At 41.6% G+C, this 21292-nt stretch overlaps 2 protein-coding genes across 6 annotated transcripts in view; one reads left to right on the top strand and one right to left on the bottom strand.

Annotated features, from left to right (window-relative positions):
* Positions 1 to 1483: 1483 nt before the first annotated feature.
* On the bottom strand, positions 1484 to 19918 carry Blzf1 (basic leucine zipper nuclear factor 1). The gene is made up of 7 exons (XM_075988461.1): positions 19629 to 19918; positions 18913 to 18981; positions 11374 to 11810; positions 9620 to 9819; positions 7932 to 8060; positions 5282 to 5501; positions 1484 to 2952 (listed from the first exon to the last, which is right to left on the bottom strand). The coding sequence occupies exons 2-7, from the start codon at positions 18941 to 18943 to the stop codon at positions 2767 to 2769; spliced, it is 1203 nt and encodes a 400-aa protein (XP_075844576.1). The 5' UTR covers positions 18944 to 18981; positions 19629 to 19918; the 3' UTR covers positions 1484 to 2766.
* The window catches only part of Nme7 (NME/NM23 family member 7), a 140438-nt gene continuing 138961 nt past the window's right edge, over positions 19816 to 21292 (top strand). For 3 of the 5 annotated variants that reach the window (XM_075988464.1, XM_075988465.1, XM_075988466.1), the window contains exon 1: positions 19816 to 20234. Coding sequence is in view for 1 of the 5 variants with exons in the window: in XM_075988466.1 (XP_075844581.1) it covers positions 20232 to 20234 (3 nt within the window). In the remaining 4 variants the exon portion in view is untranslated. Of the gene's footprint in view, positions 20235 to 20561; positions 20727 to 21292 lie in introns of all 5 variants that reach the window. The other 2 variants (XM_075988463.1, XM_075988462.1) reach the window with 1 other exon arrangement.

Here is a 21292-nt window from a genome sequence, read left to right on the forward strand (position 1 = left end):
GAACCATCTTTGGAGAAATAATTAAGTCATTCCACTATTTATATTTTATTGCATTTTTAACTTATTGAGAATCCCATACATATATACAATGTGTTTTGATCCTATCTGTCTCCCATCCAATCCCTCCAACTCATCCTAAACCCCCCTCACCACACCCCCTCCCAACTTTATGGACTCTCTGTTTTCACTTCTTCCCATCAGAAAGAGAAGTAGGAGTCCTATAGCTGTCACCTTGTAATTCTTCCCACTCATCATTGAAAAACTATGAATTTTGTTTTTTAAACACCCCTTCCTGCCCTTCTTCAGAGGCTGGTACCAGTATTTGTTCTTCTGCATCTAACCTACTTCATGAAGCATTTATCTAAATTGTAGCAAGCGTCAACTGTGCATTTATTTTAGAGGTTGAATGCATTCCTTATCATATAGATAATGCTTTTATTTATTAGCCATTCACTGATATTAAGATTATATCTACCTTTTGATAAACTATGAAAATGCTGCTACAAAAACTGGTACCAGAGTCGATGACAACCTCTAAGTTCTCTCGGCTATCCACCTAGGAGAATGATGGGCCGGGCCACACGGTAGGTTGGTTTGGTGTTTTGTTGAGGAACTTCCATGTTTTCAATGGCTGCTGCATTTTTCATTCCTCCTGGTACAGCGCAGCAGTTCCAGGTTTCTTCAGTTGCCCGCAGTTGCTGTCTTGTTAATGGTCATCTTTATGAAAATGGTAGTGACTACATGGAGCTCACCACTGATGATGGCAATCTTCTGAAGTGCTTATTTGCTATTTGTATGTATATAAAATATATATTTCATAAAATAATACGCTCATTTTTTGCAAGCATGTGTAGAACATATAAGGTGAGTGTGCACACATGCCTGAACAGGAGAGACTTATGCACTGGGTGTCTTCATGTCTGAGACAGGATTTCTCAGCCGGGTGCTCATCAGTCCAGCTGGAGTGACTGGCTGCTCAGTGAGCTCCACCCACCTGTTTCTGCTCCATGTGTGCGGGGTTACAGATGTGCACTGCTGCATGCACATCTGTATTATATGAGTGCTGGAGATCTGGACGTGGGTTCTGGTTCTCAGCTTGTGTGGTAGTGCTCCACAGACCGAGGCATCGCCAGCCTCTGCCCACTCCTCACTGGAAGGGTTTTTGGTTGCTGAATTGGCACTCTTTGTATCTTCTGGTCATTTCTCAGATGTATAATTTGTTCTTTTTTTCTCCTGTTCTTAGGGCTACCATGGACCTCAATGTATGAAGGTTTTAAGCTCTGGTTAAATTTGTTTTTCACTTCTTGTGCTTTTGTGTTGTTGAAATCACAGTCAAGTCCGATGTCATAAAAATTTCCGTTTTCTTCTAAGAAGTTTATATTGTGCAAACAGAAAGAAAAAGGCAACAAACCAGATGTAAGTAGTAAAAGCCACATGAAGATTGAAGCCAAAATACATTATTCTGAAAGGAAAAAGGACTAGCCACAAGAAGAAACTACAGAAGTTTATTGCCATTGAAACCTATAAATACGGCTCAGAAGAGTCAGACAGAAACAGTAGGTTTTGACACTAAAGTATATTTTGATTTGGCCAGATTTGCCTTTTGAAGATTTCTTTTTTTTATTTTTTGATGATAGATTTTTGTGAACATTTAAAGAACAATAAAAGGGCATCTTATGATACATTATATAATAATATATTACATAATATATGTAAATTAATGCATTACAGTTCCCTAGAAACTCATCTTCCATCATATTAACAAACTAGATACTCCTGTTGTACTGCACACGCTATTATGAGTCACTATTAGGAATCTGTTTCCTGTAGGTTGTCTACCTGCAACCATGCAGAAGACGGAGCACCCTGCAAAAAACAAACAGCATGGAACACTTTTGTTGTAGCTCAAAAAGACCTTTTTATTTTCCTAATATATTTGCTTGGTAAGATCCATCCCTTTACCCCAGTGTTTGCGAAGGCGTCTTTTATACCCCAAATATGCACAAAGAGAATGCTTCCTGTACCTCAGTCATTACGCTAGCAAACATGCTCTCTGAAGGAATGGGTTTTTAGAGCCCCACACTGAACTCTGCTGCTGTATAGGAACACAGCTTTGCTGTGGGAATTCCCACCACCAGTGGCCTTTAAGTTACCCGCCCACTTGGGCGTGGACTCTTATACTATATATGCTGATGTAAAGTGCGCATCCGGCCTCTTTTCGGCTGCGGGATTCGGTTGCCGTTCTTCACTCTGGCAGAGGATTGTGATCTCTGAGTCTACCCCTAAATAAATAACCCTCTATCATACTCAATTCTGAGCTAGTATGGGATTTCTTTTAAGTGTCCTTCTTCACAGCACAGGCCACAGGAAAGGGATGGACGTGGCCATATCCAACGGACGGCTGTAGTTTGCCTGATTTTGTTTTACGCACCAAAATGAAACCTGTTTATAGTTTATATAAAATATTTAACAAAAAGTAATAATTTAGGGCCTAAAAGAAAGTTACCAAATCCTTTTTAGCTTTTTAGCACAAACACTGTGAACTATCTGGGAAGTATTTTGTACTTTAAATATATCTACATAGCTTCACTTTTTTTTTTTTTACCCTGAGACATTTCTTAAGAAAAATAATCTGGAATCCAGTCCATGAAATAGCTTTGTGGATATATATCATATAAAGATGAATTGTTTTTATTTCTAGCATAAGAACCCCAGTTCCCAAATAATGAATCTTGGGTATTAAGTACGCCTCCAATACATTACACACTAAAGAGCAATGAGTTCTCCTTTACAATGATTGCAACAATTGAAAGTTATATTTTCATATCTGGTATAGGGATGGAAACGTCCAATATTTTTCTTTGTAGTGAGTAATGTGGCTGGTGAGGATTCAGAAAATGGGTTGTCCGGCGAGCTTTCTGTACAGGTAACTGGATCCAAAATACGTAGAACCTAAGTCAAAAGAAGTCAGGTCAGACATATGTAGCATGTACTGTAAAGGCCTTGGGTTTCACTGGTAGGTAACTACTTATAAAGCTTCATTTTGTTTTATGGTGCTATAGTGTCAAAAATAACATCTGAATGGATTTGAACTTATCCTTCTTCCAAAACACTGTAAATTCAGCAATGATGCCTACTTATGACATTAACCACCTTTATTTTAGTAACTACAAAACTAATACTCTTTCAAAGATCTCTATAGAAAGAATAAAAACAGAAAAATGAAGTTTTATGAGTTATACCTCATATGATATAAATTTTCAGTTTTAGCCAAAATGCACACACTGCCTCTCTTCGCCCTCATTCCATTGTTTAGAATGCGGATTGAACCTCCATTCGTCTGTGGAAATGCTGCTTTTACTTACAGAAAAATAAATGACCCTTCATTTCTCTTTTTAAAAATTATATAGACTACTTTATGCTAACAACTATGTTCACAATACTTTGTTCTCTCATTTCTTCCTTGGTCCTGACTTTTTCTGTTTCCTCTATTGAGACTCAAAACAGGTGGTCTTGTGTTAACAAAACGGGTGGTCTTGTGTTAACAAAAACGGGTGGTCTTGTGTTAAAAAAAAAAAAGTTCAATTACACACAAGGATAACGTCTTTGGGCCACAGCTCTTAGTTCCCCAAATAATCATAATACAAGCAGAACTGTTTCAAAGGACACAGGCACGGCAATTGGCCCTCTCTCCCTCTGCTACAGCAGGGTGGGGCTTATAATGCTCCTGGGCTTGCCTCCCTGCTCTCACGTGCCCGGATGTTCCCTCTTCTAAGTTAACAGCATCTCCCAGACACTGGAGCTCCTGACATCTGAAGCATCTTGGCATCCTGGAAGAGCTTCCATGTAGCTTTAGGACTTCACTGTTAACTATACTCTACTTTTAAAATTCAGCTTTTAAACCTTTCATTTTTATGGAACTTAGTTAACTGTTAGATGGCAAGCAATGACAGAAGGAGTAATGTAGTTTATATTTGCAAGGAAAAGAATGGCTTCTAAGTATGGCATATGCCATGACATTGTGGGCTTTTAAAGTGAGAAACAAAATGCTAAGGGAATTCAATAGGAGACAGAGATATGGGAGAAAGTCTTCAAGATTTCGGCTTTAAGGTGACAGGGGTGAACTTTAAGCCTTGCAGAGATCCCACGACACATCATGGAGGAAAAAAATGGGTGGGCATTAAAACAGGCGAAGGAAGAATGGAGACGAAGTTACTGCACTGATCTCTGCTCTAGAGGACAGCTCCTGAAGCAATGGGACCGGAAGGCACTCAAGGAGAAGGAATGCTGGTCTTGTTACAAGAGGGAATGCGGCAGGGTAAAGAAGAACGAGCAGATCTCGACCCGGCCTGGAGCACACCCAACATTGCACAATGAAGCAGCGAGCAGAGAAGGCAGGATGGCAGAGGTTAGTCACAGAAACTGGGGCAACAGGAGTGTTTCATGAATGAGGGAAAAGCCAGCTACACTCAAAGATCTCGCCAGCAGCTGAGTAGACAATGCCATAACCTCCCAGCAAAGAAACAGTAGGAAAGAACAAACAGGGTGTGAGTGGTTTACTTGGTAGGCACTGGTCCTCTTAGTAAGTAGTTGAGCACCTACTATGTGCGACATCATACCAGCCCATGAGGAAACACAGTAAGACAGACTTTCCAGCTTTTAAGTAGTTTCAGAGAAAGAATCACACAGAACAACATGATACAAAAGCTATAGTTGATAAGAATACAAAATACACTGAAAGCTTGGACAATAAAGGTGACAGAAAATCGTTTAGGCAGGTGAAAGAGCATTGCATAGAAAGGGACATGAGAAAAACTGTCTATCTGTGAAATGAGAAGTGAATGGGACTTGGGAAGCGGCCCGAGAAGAAGGATGGAAAGATTATGCTACGTCTTCTAGGCTCCAGGAGACAATTCAGTCAGGGAGGCAGGAAGGGGAGCTGTCTGATGACTGTTGACATTAGAAGACAACAGAGGATGGACGGCCCAGAGGCAGGGTAAATTACATGTGAGTACATATATGTATGCATTTTCAAAGACTCCTGGCTGCAATGGGAAGGTGATTTTCTCCCTAGAATAGAGTAGTGACATCATGAAATTGAAGGGTCAAGGAGGAATCTGCTCTAAGATCGCACGCCTATTAACACGAGAAACACAGTGAGGCTTCACATTTCACAGCTCCCAAGGCCAAGCCAGCACAACAAGGAGCTTTCAGGAAGAGGTCAATAAAATCTCAGAGCTTAGAACACATTCCACAGCTCAAGGAAGAGAAAACATGTTACCTTTTCTGCCATTTTCTCAGCCGGGGTACTGACAAATTCTACTGCTGCTGGAATCTTCTTTTGATTGCTAGTGCCAACATTTCCCAGAAGATGAGCGTGCAGGGCTTCTGCCAACTTGTGGTTCGCAAGTGCCAGCCCTGCTGTGCTGTGGGGCTGTGTGTTAGGGGTGTGCGTCTGTTCTCTTCCCCACTGCAAGGAGACCAAGAGCTCCTCCAAAAACCTGCACAGAACACACGTGAGCAATGACCACTAACAAAGACAAAATCTAAGAGCCAGTAAGAGGAAATAAGTGAACGACGTTATTTCAGAAGTCACTGAGTGCAAGCCTCATGCTGTCTGGTCACATAGGTCATAGGACAGAAGACACTTGCTACTCTATTACCACACTGCTGCCTGGAAATCATGACAACAAGTAGCATAGTTTAATGTAGTCATATGTGCTTGTTGTATATGGATGCTAATCAGTCTCCAAAATCTGGAGTTAAGTATATTTGGTCACAATGTACTTTTTATATTGTTAGAATTGGTCCACTAACAATCTATCTATCTATCTATCTATCTATCTATCTATCTATCTATCTATCTATCTATCTATCTATCTATCTATCTTATCTATCTATCTATGACAGGGTTCCTCTGTGTAACAGTACCAGCTGTCCTGGAACTTGCTCTGTAGACCAGGCTGAACTCAAACTCACCGATATCCGCCTGCCTCTGCCTCCCAAGGGCTGGGATTAAAGATGTGTGCCATCACTGCATGGCGCTATGAAGATTTTTACATCTATGTCCATTAAAGGTAGAAAGTCTACAGGCTTTTGTTTATGTCACTAGCTTGTTTTCATAATGCTCACCCCCCAAAACTGATTTGGAAATTGTTCTCTTTCCATCTATGCTCTAGAAGAACTTGTGTACAACTGTGCTGCTTTTTTCATTAGAAGTTTATTAGCATTCAGTGGATCCATCTAGGCTAAAATTTCCTTCCTTCAGTTTTTAACTACAAGCTCAACTGCTTTAATTGGCTAGAGCTGGTTAACTTATATGTTTGTTATTTTTATGATTTAATTTAAATTTTTGTGTGTGTGTTGGGTGTGTGTACATAAGCGCAGGTTCCTAGAGAACCCAGAAGTTACCAGGAGTTATAAGCTGCCCAACATGGTGCTGAGAACTAAGCTCAGGTCCTATGCAAGCGCAGCACACACTCTTAACTGCTGAACCATCCCCAGCCCTCACATACCTGTTTTTAAGTTAACTTTGGAAATAGGTCTTAAGCTATCTAAACCATTGACTTAATTGGCTAGAGATAGCAATAACACTCCCTTATTATCTTTGCCATGTCTACTCAGTCTATTGTGTGCAGTCTTTCATTCCCAATACTTAACGTGCCCTCTTTCCTCAGTGGATGGGATGAACTTTTTGTCTTATTTATTTATTCTTCTCTTATACAATATGACCGCAGCCTCTCACTCCCCCAGCTCCTCCCAGTTCCACCACCATCACCTCCCAGATCTAGTGAGCCCCCATTCCCCTTCAGAAAAGAGCAGGCTTCCCAGAGATATCAACCAGATATGCATAACAAGATGAGGTAAGACTGGGCACAAACCTCCTATCAAAGATGGACAAGGCAGCCCAGTAGGAGGAAAAGGGTTCAAGAGCAGGCCAAAGAGTCAAAGACACACCCATTACCGCTAATGGTCCCACAAAAGCCCCAAGCTACACAACCGCAGCACGCATGCGGAGGACCTAGCACAGACCCATGCAGGCTCCGTGACTGCCACTTCAGGACTGGGCATTTCTTCTGGACATTTCTTAAGTTTATCTTTTTAAAAAAAAGTTTCATCAAACTTTTGTTTTAGCTATCATTAGTACTCTCTCACTTCTGCTTAATTTGGGTTTAATTTGCTTTTTGTATTTCTTGGAGTAGTAAATTACTAAGGACACTTTTCTTATTTCCCCAAATAAACCTCCCTTTTTATCTTTAAAGACAGGATCTTACTCTATAGCCCAGACTGGCTTGGAATTCAGGAATTTCTGCCTCAGCCTCCTGAGTGATGGGATTACAGGTACGCCCCATCACGGTCAGCCCAAAACAAGCACTTCCCTGGAAACACTGCCTTGATTGCCTCTCGCAAACTGCCACACTTTGATGTTTTACTTTATTCTTTTAGTTTCCCATATATCTGATAGAGAATTATTCAATTACATAAGAGCACAAAGACCTTTTAAAGAACACTGCCCAAATGTTTTATTATTATTTTAAATTTCAGCCTATTCTGGAACGCGAAGCTATGCAGACATGTTCCAATACTGCAAAAAGACTCAAAAGCTCTCCTGTGGGAGACACGGGTGTGTCACTTGGATTCTACCACACTACAGAAAGCCACCATGACCATACCAGGAACTGCTTTTGAAAGCAGAAACACTGTCACTCACAGATCTAATAATTCTTTTCCCTATTAGGAATGTAAGCTGCAGCCCCAGCTTTTCTGTTTTAGGGCTGTTTCCTTTTGGGGCATCTATTTTAGGGTGTGACTTACAGTACAGTCAATACGTTAAAGAATGGGGCCACACTGGAACAAACAATCCAATGGAACCTTTGAGGACAGTGAAACCTGCGGGAGACGACAGGAGAGTTCGCGAACAAGAGCCGTACTTGTGGGTAGAGACCATTTCCTGGCGAAACTGCTCCCGTTCACTCAGGAGATCCTGGATGGCGCTGTGGGCGTCTCGGTTCTGACGCTGTAAAACTACTCTGAAGTTCGTTAATTCGTCCGCCATTACCCTGAAAAAGATGAAATCTCACACACAGTTCTCCCACAGCACCACAGCACACAGCGGTTAATCTACTACTACTCCGTGATGCCAGTTCCAACAGCCAGCACCAGGGTTAGCAGGTTCACACTGTCCGCAGCTCTAGCATTTTAATATGAGAGCATCTGCAGCGGGGTCAGCTGAAATATTTTAAAAATGATGGAAGAGTACCTAACTTTTTTATATAGAGACTTGAACTTACACCAACGCTACTCTAAATTGATCAGTTTAAGGTGATTAGCTACACGCTTCTAACTATAAAGAACTGAAATGAAAAGAGAAAATAAATGATTTCTCTCACTACTCAATTGTACTTTCAGAAAAATTCTGAAAACTTTTTATATAACAATGTAGTCTTCCCTCTGCCAAGCAGGCTCATTTTGTTTTTACACCTAATAAAGTTTCTTATTTTTCCAACAAATAATTTAAATATATTTTCACATGAATGTGTTAAAAAATAAAAATATGAAATGTTTTCACTAGAAGGAAAACTTTATTACAAAGTTTTCTATACCTTGTTTTAAGAACTTAGCAGGTTCTTAAAGAACAACTTGGAGGCCTTTGGCGCTTTGAGAGAAATCTCCAAATGATTTATTTTAACGGCAGTTATTAAACACATGAAGTTCTGCTACTGCGCACGGTATTCTAGGTAGTTTACTGTCAACCTGAGAGGAAATTGAGAAGACTGTTCTGTAAGACTGTAAGCAAGCCTGTGGGAGCATTTCCTAGATTGATGCCTACTGTGGGCGATGCCAGGTGGTCTGGGGCGGTATAAGAAATCAGGCTGAAAAAGCCATGAGGAGCAAGTCAATAGGCACCATACCTCCACGGCACTGACTTCCTACCCCGACTTCCCTCAGTGATGGAGTGTGAACCCAAGATGCACAGCAAAGTTTCCCATGGGCCAGCGTGTTCAGAGGCCTGGACTATGTAGCTTTTTACATGTATCAGAGTTGCCTCATCAGATATGCCATGAAATGAAACAGTTTTCTTCCCCCTCCCCCTATACCAGACAGGGGTTCACAAGTTTTTGGAGCCTGTCCCGGAACTAGCTCTTGTAGACTAGGCTGGCCTCGAACTCACAGAGATCTGCCTGCCTCTGCCTCCCGAGTGCTGGGATTAAAGGCGTGTGCCACCACCGCCCAGCTCAGTTTTCTGTTTATATTTGGGGAGAAAGAAGTTGAGAAGCTCTATAGGTGGACAGAAGAGCTACGAGAAGAGAGCACACTGGGTGGAAGTGGGAACAAGGTTGCTTTCTCCAGGCAGGAGGGGAAGGGTCTACATCTGCCTTTTGTGACTGCGATATTTCCACATTGGATTTTACGGCTGTGTACTGTTTACTGTAGTGAGTTTTTGAACGAAGGGGAACAAGAGACTGTGGCCCCCCGGAAGGGAAGTGCCACATGTTAATAATGTAGGAAATGCTCCGACAACCGTAAGTCAGAAATTTTCACTATTAGTTTGCTGTGAGTCACAACACTGAGAGAACAAGCAACAGGGAAGGAAACAGCGTTTACGACGGGACAACACCTGCTTGCGAGGAACTTGCTTCTCCACACATCGCACTGTATTGACATCCGTTCCAACTGTTCGGAAAGCTGGGCTGTATTTCGACCTAGGGCTTCGTTTTCTAAGATGAGCTGGTTCTTCTCCCGGGCTAGACGTTCAAAGTGATACTGCGGGTCATCTCCAACAGAAGCCACCAGCAACTTCTTTAACTCGCGGTTTATCTAGGATGAAAGAAGACAACCCAGACGATGGATAAGTTTAAGAAATGTCACTGACTTGATTGTAACAAAACTTATGACAGAGAATCGATGTCTGTGTCCTTTGGAGCCTATTCCAATGTGTTGGTTTTTGTCTTGTATTTTATTCTGCTATTCCTTAGAAGACTGTTTGTTTCTAATGAGACAGAAAAGGGTGAATACCAGAAGCTGGGAGGGGAGAGGACCAGAAGAGAAACTTGGAGGAGTAGAGGGAGGGGAAACCATAATCAGGATATATTATGTGAAAAAATCTATTTTCAATAAAAGGAGAAAATTAAGAGAAGAAAAATATCAGAAATAAGACAAAATAAAACTATATTGATAGTTATGCAGTTAAATCTGGAGAGTGTAATTATAGGTGTTACCATTTTTATTGTCTTTCTGAATTTTCTTTTTACTCTCTTAAAAATGGTGTGTGTGTGTGTGTGTGTGTGTGTGTGTGTGTATGAATCCTGTTTCTTCCCCAGACCCCAAAACCCCAGCACTGATGTTACAGTTGCGCATGGCTATGCCAGACTTTGCACATGGGTGCTGAGGATTTGAACTCAGGTCCCCATGCTTGCATTGCACAGTCATTCTTAACCACTAAGCCATCTCCCAGCCCCTTCCTTCTGAAGCTTCTAAAATGTTTACAAATATATACCATATTGTACTAAATTAGCTAAATATATTAAAATATATTAAATATAAGTAAAAATTATTTAAATATAAATTACATTTGGATAAGAACCACTAACACTGTGTGTTACACACCATCACCTTGCAAAAAGATGGAGTCTTGGGCTAGAGAGATGGCTCAGGGGGTAGAGCGATCTCTATGAAGGCCTGGCAACCTGATCTGAGTTGAATCCTGCGAATCCAGGTGGGTTCCACAAAGTTCTTCTGACCTCCACACTTGTGAAGTGAAATGCGTCCCCCCCTATACAGTGTGCGTGCACACACACACGCACACACACACACACAAATATAAAAATGCACCCCTCCCTATACAGTGTGTGTGCACACAAACACGCACACACACACACAAATATAAAAATGTAAAGTTTAACAGAGAAACAAGAGAAGGAAAAGGCAATTTTACTAAGCTTCAAAGGATAAAGTTACACAACTGAATGCTATAGATTCTTATTAATTTCTAATGAATACACAGTAACTTATTTCACACACTCCAAGTATCAGGCAAAAATACTTGGAATGAATTCTTCAAACAAGGGCTGCTTCTTTGTCAGTGGCAAAGACCGACTGGGTCAGTTTATGAACGTAACCGACTTTTATAACTTAGAGGTGGTCTTGGCTAAGGCTCCTCGCACCTCCACTTGCACCACGCTTAGAGTCTGGGTTCCCACAGAAACTCTTTCTAGAGGCCCTATGGCAGAACGAGAAATTAAAGAGGAAGCATTTTAGAGGAATGACAACCCATGATCCATGGCATTTCTGAGCAAACACAGTTTTCCAGAAGGGGACTAAAAGGCCTGGAGGTAAAGATCAGAGCTCACGGCCGCTGCGGGCTGTGCTCACCTCTGTCTGCACTCGGAGCTGGTTGGAAAGGCCTTCTTTGTCCTGAAGCAGCCTCCTCTCAGAACTCTTGAGCTTTTCTATAATCTTCTTTGCCTCTGAGAGTTCCTTCCTGGGGTCTGGGGCTACCTCTGGCTGAGGGTGGAGTTCTTCTCGGTGAGAGCCTAGAGACTTAAGCTTTGCATTTTTGGTGGGGATATCGTGAGTGATGGCAGCTTTGGGAACAAATATCCTCACAGCTTCAACTTCCACTGCTTTTCCAGTGAGAATCTTTCCGAGCTCAAGGACTCCTGGGCTGTCTGAGAGGACTTTCTTACGAGGACTCTGAAGGACATGCTGATTTATGGGCTGGACTTCCGAGGTGACTTCAACAGACTTAGGGGGCTCCTCTGTTTCCATTCCATCTCCTGCTCCTCGGATTGGGGTCGAAGTAAGGATGCCTAAGGAAGAAGTCAAGCCAAGGACAATTTACCAAAAGAAATAAGAAAACGCCAAAACTACATGTTATGCAGTAGTTTCCTCCCCAACTGAAATATTCCCTTCTGCAGGAAGGCTCCATAAGCCAGAAGGCAAACAACTCAAAATAGCTCCAGGAAGTCCCTGAAAATGACCAGATCCACTAGGCCTCTCCACTCCTATAGTAAATGACAAAGGTTGACCAGAGTCCCTAGTAGAAGAGCCAAGACCAGAGACGAGACAAGCGGCCTGGAAGAAGCAAAAGACCAGCCAGGCTGACTGGAGGAGGCTTACAACAACCAAGACACCTGGAAAGCACACTCCAACCTGCTGAGCAGCCTACAGGCTCTGCGTGCACTCCAGTGATGTAGCTGTCTTCGAGGCATTTCCGCTCCTGGAAGTAAGCCTAATAAAACTCACTGGTTTCCTAGATGGACTATGGTGGTGTCTGCTCTTTGGTCTGTCATGGGCTCCCTATTGGAGGGAGTAGGTGGGTGGTGCATCTCCCCCATCAGAAGTCTTGCCAAACAACATTGCTTTGCCTCTGTTCTAAACTATCAACACCAGAAGGAAGGGAAAAATTCAAGAGCAATTTCTAAAACATCGTGCGCCAACAAATGACTTACATGCTTCAAATTTCTAAGTAAATGGCTTTTTTCTTAGCAGAAAATCCAAGAGAATTTGTTTCTGGCTACCAATATAATGCTAGAAAAATAACTTTCTTCTATTGATTTCTACATTGAAATATATGAAATGGAAATAGGAAGAGCCAGGCCATAGAGCAGGAATGTAATAAGGTCAAGCCCTATATACTGTGTTAACTATAACCATAGCAATCAGCAATATGTACATGTGCTTGAAACTAACTCCCCTAAACCTCACTTTTATGACATTTACATTATCTTTCTGGCATCATATGTCCTGTGTGGTTTTCAATTGATTTTACAAGCATTATGACCCTAGTTAAATAAATGCCTTGTATGCTCTATTCAAAAGACACATAAATAACGATGAATTCACAATATACAGTAAGGACAAACAGACTAGTCAGTAGCAATGGTTATGATGATTAACTGTAAGAGGTTACACACAACAAACACAGTACTGGGCAAAAAATAAAGGCCAAATATTTTGTGAGACAGTGTGGACCACTGTCCTTAAGATGCTATCTAATATAGAAAATAGGGAACACACACACACAATAACATGGGTACATGGGTGCTGGGACTTAGTGGTAGAGTACACGCTTAATAAAAGTGATGTATTAATGAACAGTTTTCTGACTGCACAACTTGTGAATTTTTTTTTAAATAAACTTCCAGTTGGGTGTAATGGTGTATGCTTATACTTGGGCGTCTGAGGCAAGGACAGTAAGTTTGAAGGCAGCTAAGGCGGAGAGTAAGGGCCTGTCTCAAACAGAAAGAAAAAGAAAATTAAAAAGCAGTGGTAGCACCGGTGAGAACTGGGCTAGAGCCCCAGCAGCACAAACTAAAGCCTTCCTGCCACCAAAAAAAAATAGAAGAAGAAACAAATATATAAGCACAGGACTTAGGGGTTTGAAGATCTGTATTGTTAAACAGCCTTTCAAACTCACTTCACTAATCTGCAGGTCTATTTTTTTGTGTCTTTAGATTTGCTTGGGTTTTGCATTTTCAAAACCTAACATTTACAACAATACATTTTTTTAAATACAAGTAGAGTGTTGAGAACTGCAGTGGACAGAGCAAATATTCATTAAATGTCCTTTTATTTTGTTATTATCATTCTTTTATGAAATCTAATAAACTTTGGCTATTGATAATGGGGAGAAGGAATTATCATAAAACGTAATTCTGACTTTCATTCTCTTATGCTAGTGTTAAAATTACACCACTGGAATGTTGTGTGATGTTTTAATCTTTTGGCTTTTTGAGGGGCCCACCACCCAGTTCCCACATAAATCACACACAGAAGCTTATTCTTAGTTATGAGTGCCCGGCCTTAGCTTAGCTTTTGTTTCTTGCCAGTTTTTCTTAAATTATCCCGATTACCTTTTGCCTCTGGACTTCTATCTTTCTCTATTTCTGTGCACCTTTCTTTACTTCTTTCTCCGTGGCTTGCTGTGCAGCTGGGTGGCTGGCCCCTGATGCCCTCTTCTCCTTATTCTTTTGCTCCTCCTCTTCCTCGTTTCTCCTTCTGTTAATACTCTCTGCCTCACAGCCCTGCCTTGTTCCTGCCTTAATATTGGCCACTCAGCACTTTATTGGATCATCAGATGGTTTAGACAGGCAAAGAAAGAATCACAGCTTCACAGAGTTAAACGAATGCAGCATAAACAAAAGCAACACACCTTAAAATAATCTTCCCCAACAACACTGGACTCTAAGACATTTCATTTCACAGATTGGTTGTCATTCTATTTGGTATGCATCAATATACTGGACTTGAGTTGTATCAAATAGAAGAACAGGAAGGCATTTGGGGGTGTAAACTGTATTCTATCTCACAAAATATTTTATATCAGGATAAAATCACGTTATTTCAATATGTGACACAAACGGAAACACCCTTGTGGCTTTGAGACTAATTTTTGACGTGATAAACAAAGGAAGACTTCCGAAAGACAGACCAGGGTTTGGTGTTAGCCAGCTGGAAGAGAGTAGCACTTTACAAGGAGAATGCACACAAACCCTTTCAAAGTAAAGACCCAGTCCTGATGGAGGATGAGTGGAGACGGCCTTACTGTGCAGCATAAGCTGGTCCTGAAGCTAATATGTAGCCCAGGCCAACCTTGACCTGGAGTTCTTCCTGCCTCCACTTCTTGGTACAGCACCATGGTTGACTTGTTTTCATATTCTTAAAATGTGGTTTGAGGTTTGTCTAATTTTATCTAATCTATTTCATTTTGTTAACTGTCTTGTTTCTGACATTTAAGAACACAGAATCAGGTAATTAACTATAAATTAGCAAGAACAATAACAAATTCGTCACTAAAGTCACACCATTCCAGCTCACTAAGATGTAGGTGTTATACTTTGGTTATGGTTCAAGTCAAAATGGATTCCTAGGCAAGTCATAACATACATGATCTAAGGGATTAAACATCGTAATGTGAAGGAAAAATTAAAGTCCAGGAACTCCAAACAATAGAGATTCAAGGACAAACCACAAAAGCTGTTAAAAGGCAAAGAAACAATGTGTATTTGACAGATAATTTTTTTCAAACAAAACATAAAAATTCTAGTGAAGAAGCTCAACCAACTTTCAATTCCAATTTCCTCTTCCCGCTGTTCTGCTTACCGAAGGACTCAAGGCTTGAGAAACCACTCATCAGGTCTAGTCAGTGTGCATCTGGGAAGGCAGAGCCAGGGCCTGGCACTTCCTTACCATTCTGTCTTTCCCATTGACACACATGGAAACCTTTATTACATATGCACTAGGCCCTGCAGAGTACAGCCATGAATAATTACATCCTTCAAGTTCCCAGACGAAGACCTATGGCAGCAGCTCTGTGACTGTGAATTACGATGACTACAGCAGAGTCTCAGTCCTTGCCCTGCATCCCCTGAAGGGAAGCAATCGGCATCCCTGTTACTCTTCCCTTACACCTGTGCTCGGGCACTGATCAGTTTAAACAGACCCAGGTTCGTGGGCTTTTCATCCCGGCTTTCCCATGGGCTGATGAAACGCGAAGAAACAGCAAAATCACCAGTCCAACATTCTACATGGGCACTGGCAAACTTCTGCAGTAAAAGGCAGAGAGGAACTACTTTAGGCTTTTGGGAGGTTGAGGTAAAACTGAAGACAGTCTCTAGGTACTTATCTGAGAAGGCAAGACAAATCGCTTTTTAATGATGAAAGAAACTTTGGTTAAGTAGGTAATGAGAGATACAGAATTTGTTTTTACCCAGGATAATAACTGATTTACATGGGATTCCGTTACTGATTATAATCATTAAACTAACTGCAAACTTTGTCAAGGGGTCTGAAGACCACGGTTTATCAATTGTTGTTTCAGATTATGGAAGGAGAAGAGCATGGTTTAGAGGTCACCAGTGAACAAATACTTTCCTAATTAATGACAGTGTAACTCTATGAGGAGAGTACTTCAAGTCACATGACTGGGCACGAAAGAACCCTAAACTCCTGAGCCAAGACAATGGCCATCTGTGGTACCTACCACCTTAGTCCAGCCACAAACTTCCCCCTCTTTCTGTCTCTTGGAGCTTGAAGAATGCTGTAAGCACCATAGGATTCAGAAAAATCTGTTTCTTTTTCAAACTGGACTATTAGGAGCTACTTCAGTTACAGCTTCCTCCTACCAGCTCATTGCACCAGCCAACAAAATGTGCTTGGCATGAAAAAGAAAAATAAGCGCTTAATTAATGAAATTTATTAATCCATCAACACATACCTAACTTCATTTAAACCGTTAGTGAAAAACTTTTAAGAACAACTAGTTTTTTTCTTCTACATTAAATCATTTCTTAGTTCCACCATATTCTAGTCTGACAGACTCTCTGGAACATATGTAAATTAAACAATGAAACAGTTAAATTGGGGATGTTGCTTGGTAAATTTTAAGACAATATTCTTTTCTGGGAGGTGGGGAGCAGCTGGGATTGAAGTCAGGTCTTAGTGTATGGCAAGCAAGCAATATACCACAGAGCTGTATCACAATCCTCATTTTACATTTTTTTTTTTTGAGACAGGATCTCACTAGCTTGCTCAGGAAAGCCTTGCACTGATGATGTACCTCAAAGAAGGCTGGACTTTGTGATCCTCCTGTCTCAGTCTCCCACGTAGATGGAATTACAAGCCTGGACTACCAGGCCAAGTTTTAATGTTTTTTTAAATGTCACCATTATTACCTAGTAAAGTTTACTTATTACGTTAGAGAAACATGCTATGGACAATCAGCTTAACGTGTATGAAGGTGATGTCCAGACCTTACCTCTCCTGGCTCTGGATAAAGAGTTGCCTGGTCAAATCTGTGTGTGCACTTGCATGTTATGTACGTCCTCTGGAGTTTCACAGTACACAATGGTGCTCTAACAGCACTGAGAAGTGCTAGTATAACCAGTTCAACCGGGCATTTCCAAACTCAATTGCTCATAGACTCATTTTCACCCAATCTGTACGACACTATAGAGTTAAAATCAGATAACACTTTAGGACTTGAAACAATTTAAACATCTTACGATCTGGCTAAAAAAACTAAGTGTAATAGTTACAGTTTAAATGTAGAAAATCTATAATCTTACTGTTTAATTAAACTCTTTATTTTAGGTTTGCCCTTGAGATGAGCCCAAGCAGTGCTGACCCACCCCTCCTGCAATGGCAGTGCTGGTCCCGTTTGAGAGAAAGCTCTGCTGGTTCACTATGCAATCACATTTCTCTCCTGGGGCAGTTAAAGGAAATGTAGATGACTGGCAACATCAAATATGGGTATTCTTTTTCTCGGGCCATGTAGCACAAACATCTTTCTTCACTGACAGCAGTTAAATTATCGTAAGAACAGACCAAAGCGATGTTTACCTGCCTTACTATATAATCAAGATAAAATGAAATGATAAAACAATGCTTTTAACTTTAATTCTCATTACAAACAACAAAAACAATTTCATTACCCAGGAGCCTTTCATGGCACGGTTTTAATAAGTAATCATAATACTGTCTTTAGTTTTGCTTTTGGCCAGGTGTCTTAGTTGCTTTCACAATGGCCATCGTTGAATTGTTCCTATTGCCGTTCATTCCCAGGCTATAACTTTCCCAGTCTTCCACCTGCTTATTCTAACGCTCCACAACTCTTCCAGCATTGCAGTCTGTTGTGTCTGGACAAATTAGATGTAGTTATTTATTGGCATGATCTTTGCCTCCTGTCTCCTTTGAAAGAGAAGAGTACAGCTAGAAATTGTGTCCTACAAAGTTCCTTTCTGGAGACCTGTTGCTGGCAGAACTCGAGATACCCATGGAGTACACTTTGGGATATGCATTGACTCTGGCCTCTACATAAATGATAAAGGACAATAGAGTCTGAATTATAAGAAATGTGATCTAAGATAGTGACAGATTTGTAAACTGTTTCTATAACTAATCAGTCACTGAGGCTCTGAGAGTAGGAGGCAGAAGGTTTAAAAATATTGATAGTGGGGGTTGGCGAAGTGGCTCAGTGGTTAAGGACACCTGTTGCTCTTTCTAAAGATTGGGGTTTGGTTTTCAGCATCCACAGATGGCTTACCATCATCTGTAACTCCAGTCTCAGTGGATCTGATGCCCTCTTTTGGGCTCTGTATGTACCACGTATACTTGTGGTGCACATACGTACATATGACAAAACACTCATACATATAAATTTTAAAAAGAGATTTAAGAGCTCAAACAGAGCGGAGACTGAAAAGGAAACAAGACACAACCAGAGCAGCCCTGGAGAAGGATCTGCTTCACCGCTAGAGAAGTAACAATGAACGGGCACAGTTCGCTATGGAGCAGCTTGGTCTGTAGCTAGTTCGTAATTAAAAATGTTAATTTAACTCCAAACATCCTGAGATATGGTTACTATACTAGACAGTGAAGAGCTACAATGTATGCCAAAAAGAAAAGTGACATCATGGAAGTCATGGAAGAATTTCAAAAGAAAACGATCAGTGGCACATTACATGTTACAGAGACGCAAAGCGAAATGGGTCTGGAAAGTGACTACTGTATACACCGGGCACAATGGGGAGAACAGGACCCCGGATTTCCATCATGTTAAAGTCCTAGCCTCTGTGTAGCCAGTTTTGGAAACATTATCTTTGTAAATAACTAAGATAAACTAGTTAGGATCCACTATCTCTGCCATGAAGAGATCCGAAACACAATAATTCTCAAGGACTCTATCCACTTAGTCACCTGTCTAAAGAATCCCCAAAAGGCTGACACGTCTTTAATCCAGCACTTGGGAGGGGCATGTGGATACCTGTATGTTGGAAGTCATCGAGTTCCAGGACGGCCAGGGCTACACAGAAAAACCCTGTTTCGAACACCCCTGCCCTCTCCCAAATAAAACCCCCCAAACCAAAACCCAAAACCAAACCAATTATTGTCAAAACCAGGAACACTTACCTTTGGTTTCCAAGCTTTTAAGGGCAGCCATTTTTCCTGTAACTATCGAAAATGCACTCCAAGACTGTCCTAGAAATGGATACATATTAAAGAATTAAAGCAATACCAATATATTCGGTGGGTGCCTCTACTTTAACAGTTATATTTTAATTGTTTCTGCCTTCAGTGCCCATACATTTGGAAACGGAGCCATTCTTCATTATCTCCTTTTGACAGCAGTACTATCTATCTACGAAATACTGGGAAATTAGGTATATGCTTATATATTATTCTTTAGAGTCTAGACTGCAGAGTGGGTGACAAGTGGCTTCAACACACGTCCGCAAAGCTGAGTACATACGAATCAGTACACTATCTAACTTCCTGAACATCACAAATCCTTGCTCTGAAAACTTATCCCAAGACTCTACCGCAGAGCAAACCGAGATCAAAATTGTCAGAAACTTCGCTGGGAAGACGCGAGGCAGGACGGCGAGTGTCGCTGTCTAAAAGTACCGGGTGAAGGTGTCAGAAAGCATGGGTGCTGAGTTTAAAAGGGGACGGGGTGGAAGCATCAAGACTGTCAGCCTCATTCCCGAGGAGGAGGATCCCAACTTTGTCCCTGTCAGAAGAAACCTTTCCAGGACGATCTTTAAATCCAAAACGAATGGCCGCCGAGCTCCAACCCAGACCTTCTCCCCACCGCGCCTGCCACAGAGGCCGGCTCCAGGATTCACCTCTGATGCTCTTATTTCAGTGTTCCCCGAATAGGCTCTCCTCCCTCAGCAGCCGGCTAACTTGTAAACTCTGGCATTCGGAAGCCAACCCGCCCAGGCCTTCCGGACACTTAACTACTGGCTCACTCTGATCACTTCCTATTACTCAGGGTTCCGCTTCCGGAATGCTTTTCTCAAGGAGAAGGACCAACAGTCCGTGCTGTGTTTAAAAAGAAAAATGCAGAAATACAGAGTCTACTGTGTATCGACTCAGTAAGTGAAAAGTGAAAAGCGAAAAGATGTTTACTTGAAAAAAGAAGGAAAAAAATATATATGTAAAGCAAGCCGTATATAGGATTAAACTTCCAGGTCACTAACAACCGAACGGAAGTGACTACATTGGAAGGGAGAAGGTGGCGTCGTGTTGCCACGGGAGATGAGGTGAAGGATGGATGTTTGCGAGAATGGGAGGGGCCTAGTTACTCCCAGCCAATGGAGACGAAGAGGATTCGAGGATCAGGGTCTGGAGGAAGGCGGGGCCTGTGTTGCCAGAGTAACTGGATCATTGGTGGTGTTGTCTTCCTGTTTAAAGATAACCATTTCCTGTGCTGAGACCCACAAACTATGGTGAGTGTTATAGGAGGCTCGAAAAAAGGCTCCTGGGCCCTGGTAGCTGAGCGTCCAAACCTTTGGGCTGTTGGGCATTCAGAGGCGACCCCATGCCTCCTTCTTCACCGCCTTATCTCGCTCCGCACAGTTCCTTCTGTCCCTGCTCTCCCTTTTTTTCTTGCAGCCTCCTAACTTCCACTTTAGCCACCGAAACCTCAAGCTAGAATAATGTAACAGAGAGTAAAGGGGAGAGATTTGAGATCTGAGAACACCCGATGAGACATTATTTTGAATAAGCAGTCTATAAGTTTGCATTGTTCATCTTTTGTGTTTCCAATCGTGCAGCCGCTTACCGACCTGGTGGGGTCTCAACACTAACTGGATCTGAATCTCCCTAAGTACTGGAGTCTCTTCTCCCAAGTGGTGGAGTTCGGCCTTGCATCTCCTACCAGGACCGTTTAATAATAGATGTCTGCTGGCTCCGCTTCTGGGTTCTTGCATCCTTTCCAGGTCAGTGTGTTTTAGCAGACTTGTCTTTCAAGATTACTGGGAGAGTTTCTAGAATTCACGAGCACCGCCGTAAATTGTGATTGAATAGGAAAGGGGCGTGATGATTTTTCTTTTTAAATAAGCTTTTAGATGGTTTTAATTCACCCATTGCTCCACTAAAGCGTTCTAGTCAACTTATCTCCAGTCTTCTCAGCACTTGAGGATGGTGGGCTGGACATGGTAGAATATGCCTTCAGATGGGTATAGGTGTGACTTTGCAAGAGACAGTCTCCGCATCTCATTGCTGTTCAGCAGTCCCCCCCCCTTCCTTAACCTAAACTCTTCCTCTTTCCTGTGGAAACCTTTTCAAACCTTTACTTCACAAACCCCATTTCTCTTCCCCTTTTCTTCTTTATAGGTGCTTGACAGAATTTAATAGGCAATGTGTTCAGTATCACATTGATCTCGGCTAATCAATGCTTTTATTTATTCTGTAGCCTTGTATTTCTGCTTTAGAGAAGGGAGTGTCAAGAGATCAGTCCTCTTCTTTTGCTCTTGACTTCCCTCGCTCCTGTCTATTATACAAT

The sequence above is a fragment of the Microtus pennsylvanicus genome, chromosome 10 (assembly GCF_037038515.1).
Source record: "Microtus pennsylvanicus isolate mMicPen1 chromosome 10, mMicPen1.hap1, whole genome shotgun sequence".
Classification (NCBI taxonomy): domain Eukaryota; kingdom Metazoa; phylum Chordata; class Mammalia; order Rodentia; family Cricetidae; genus Microtus; species Microtus pennsylvanicus.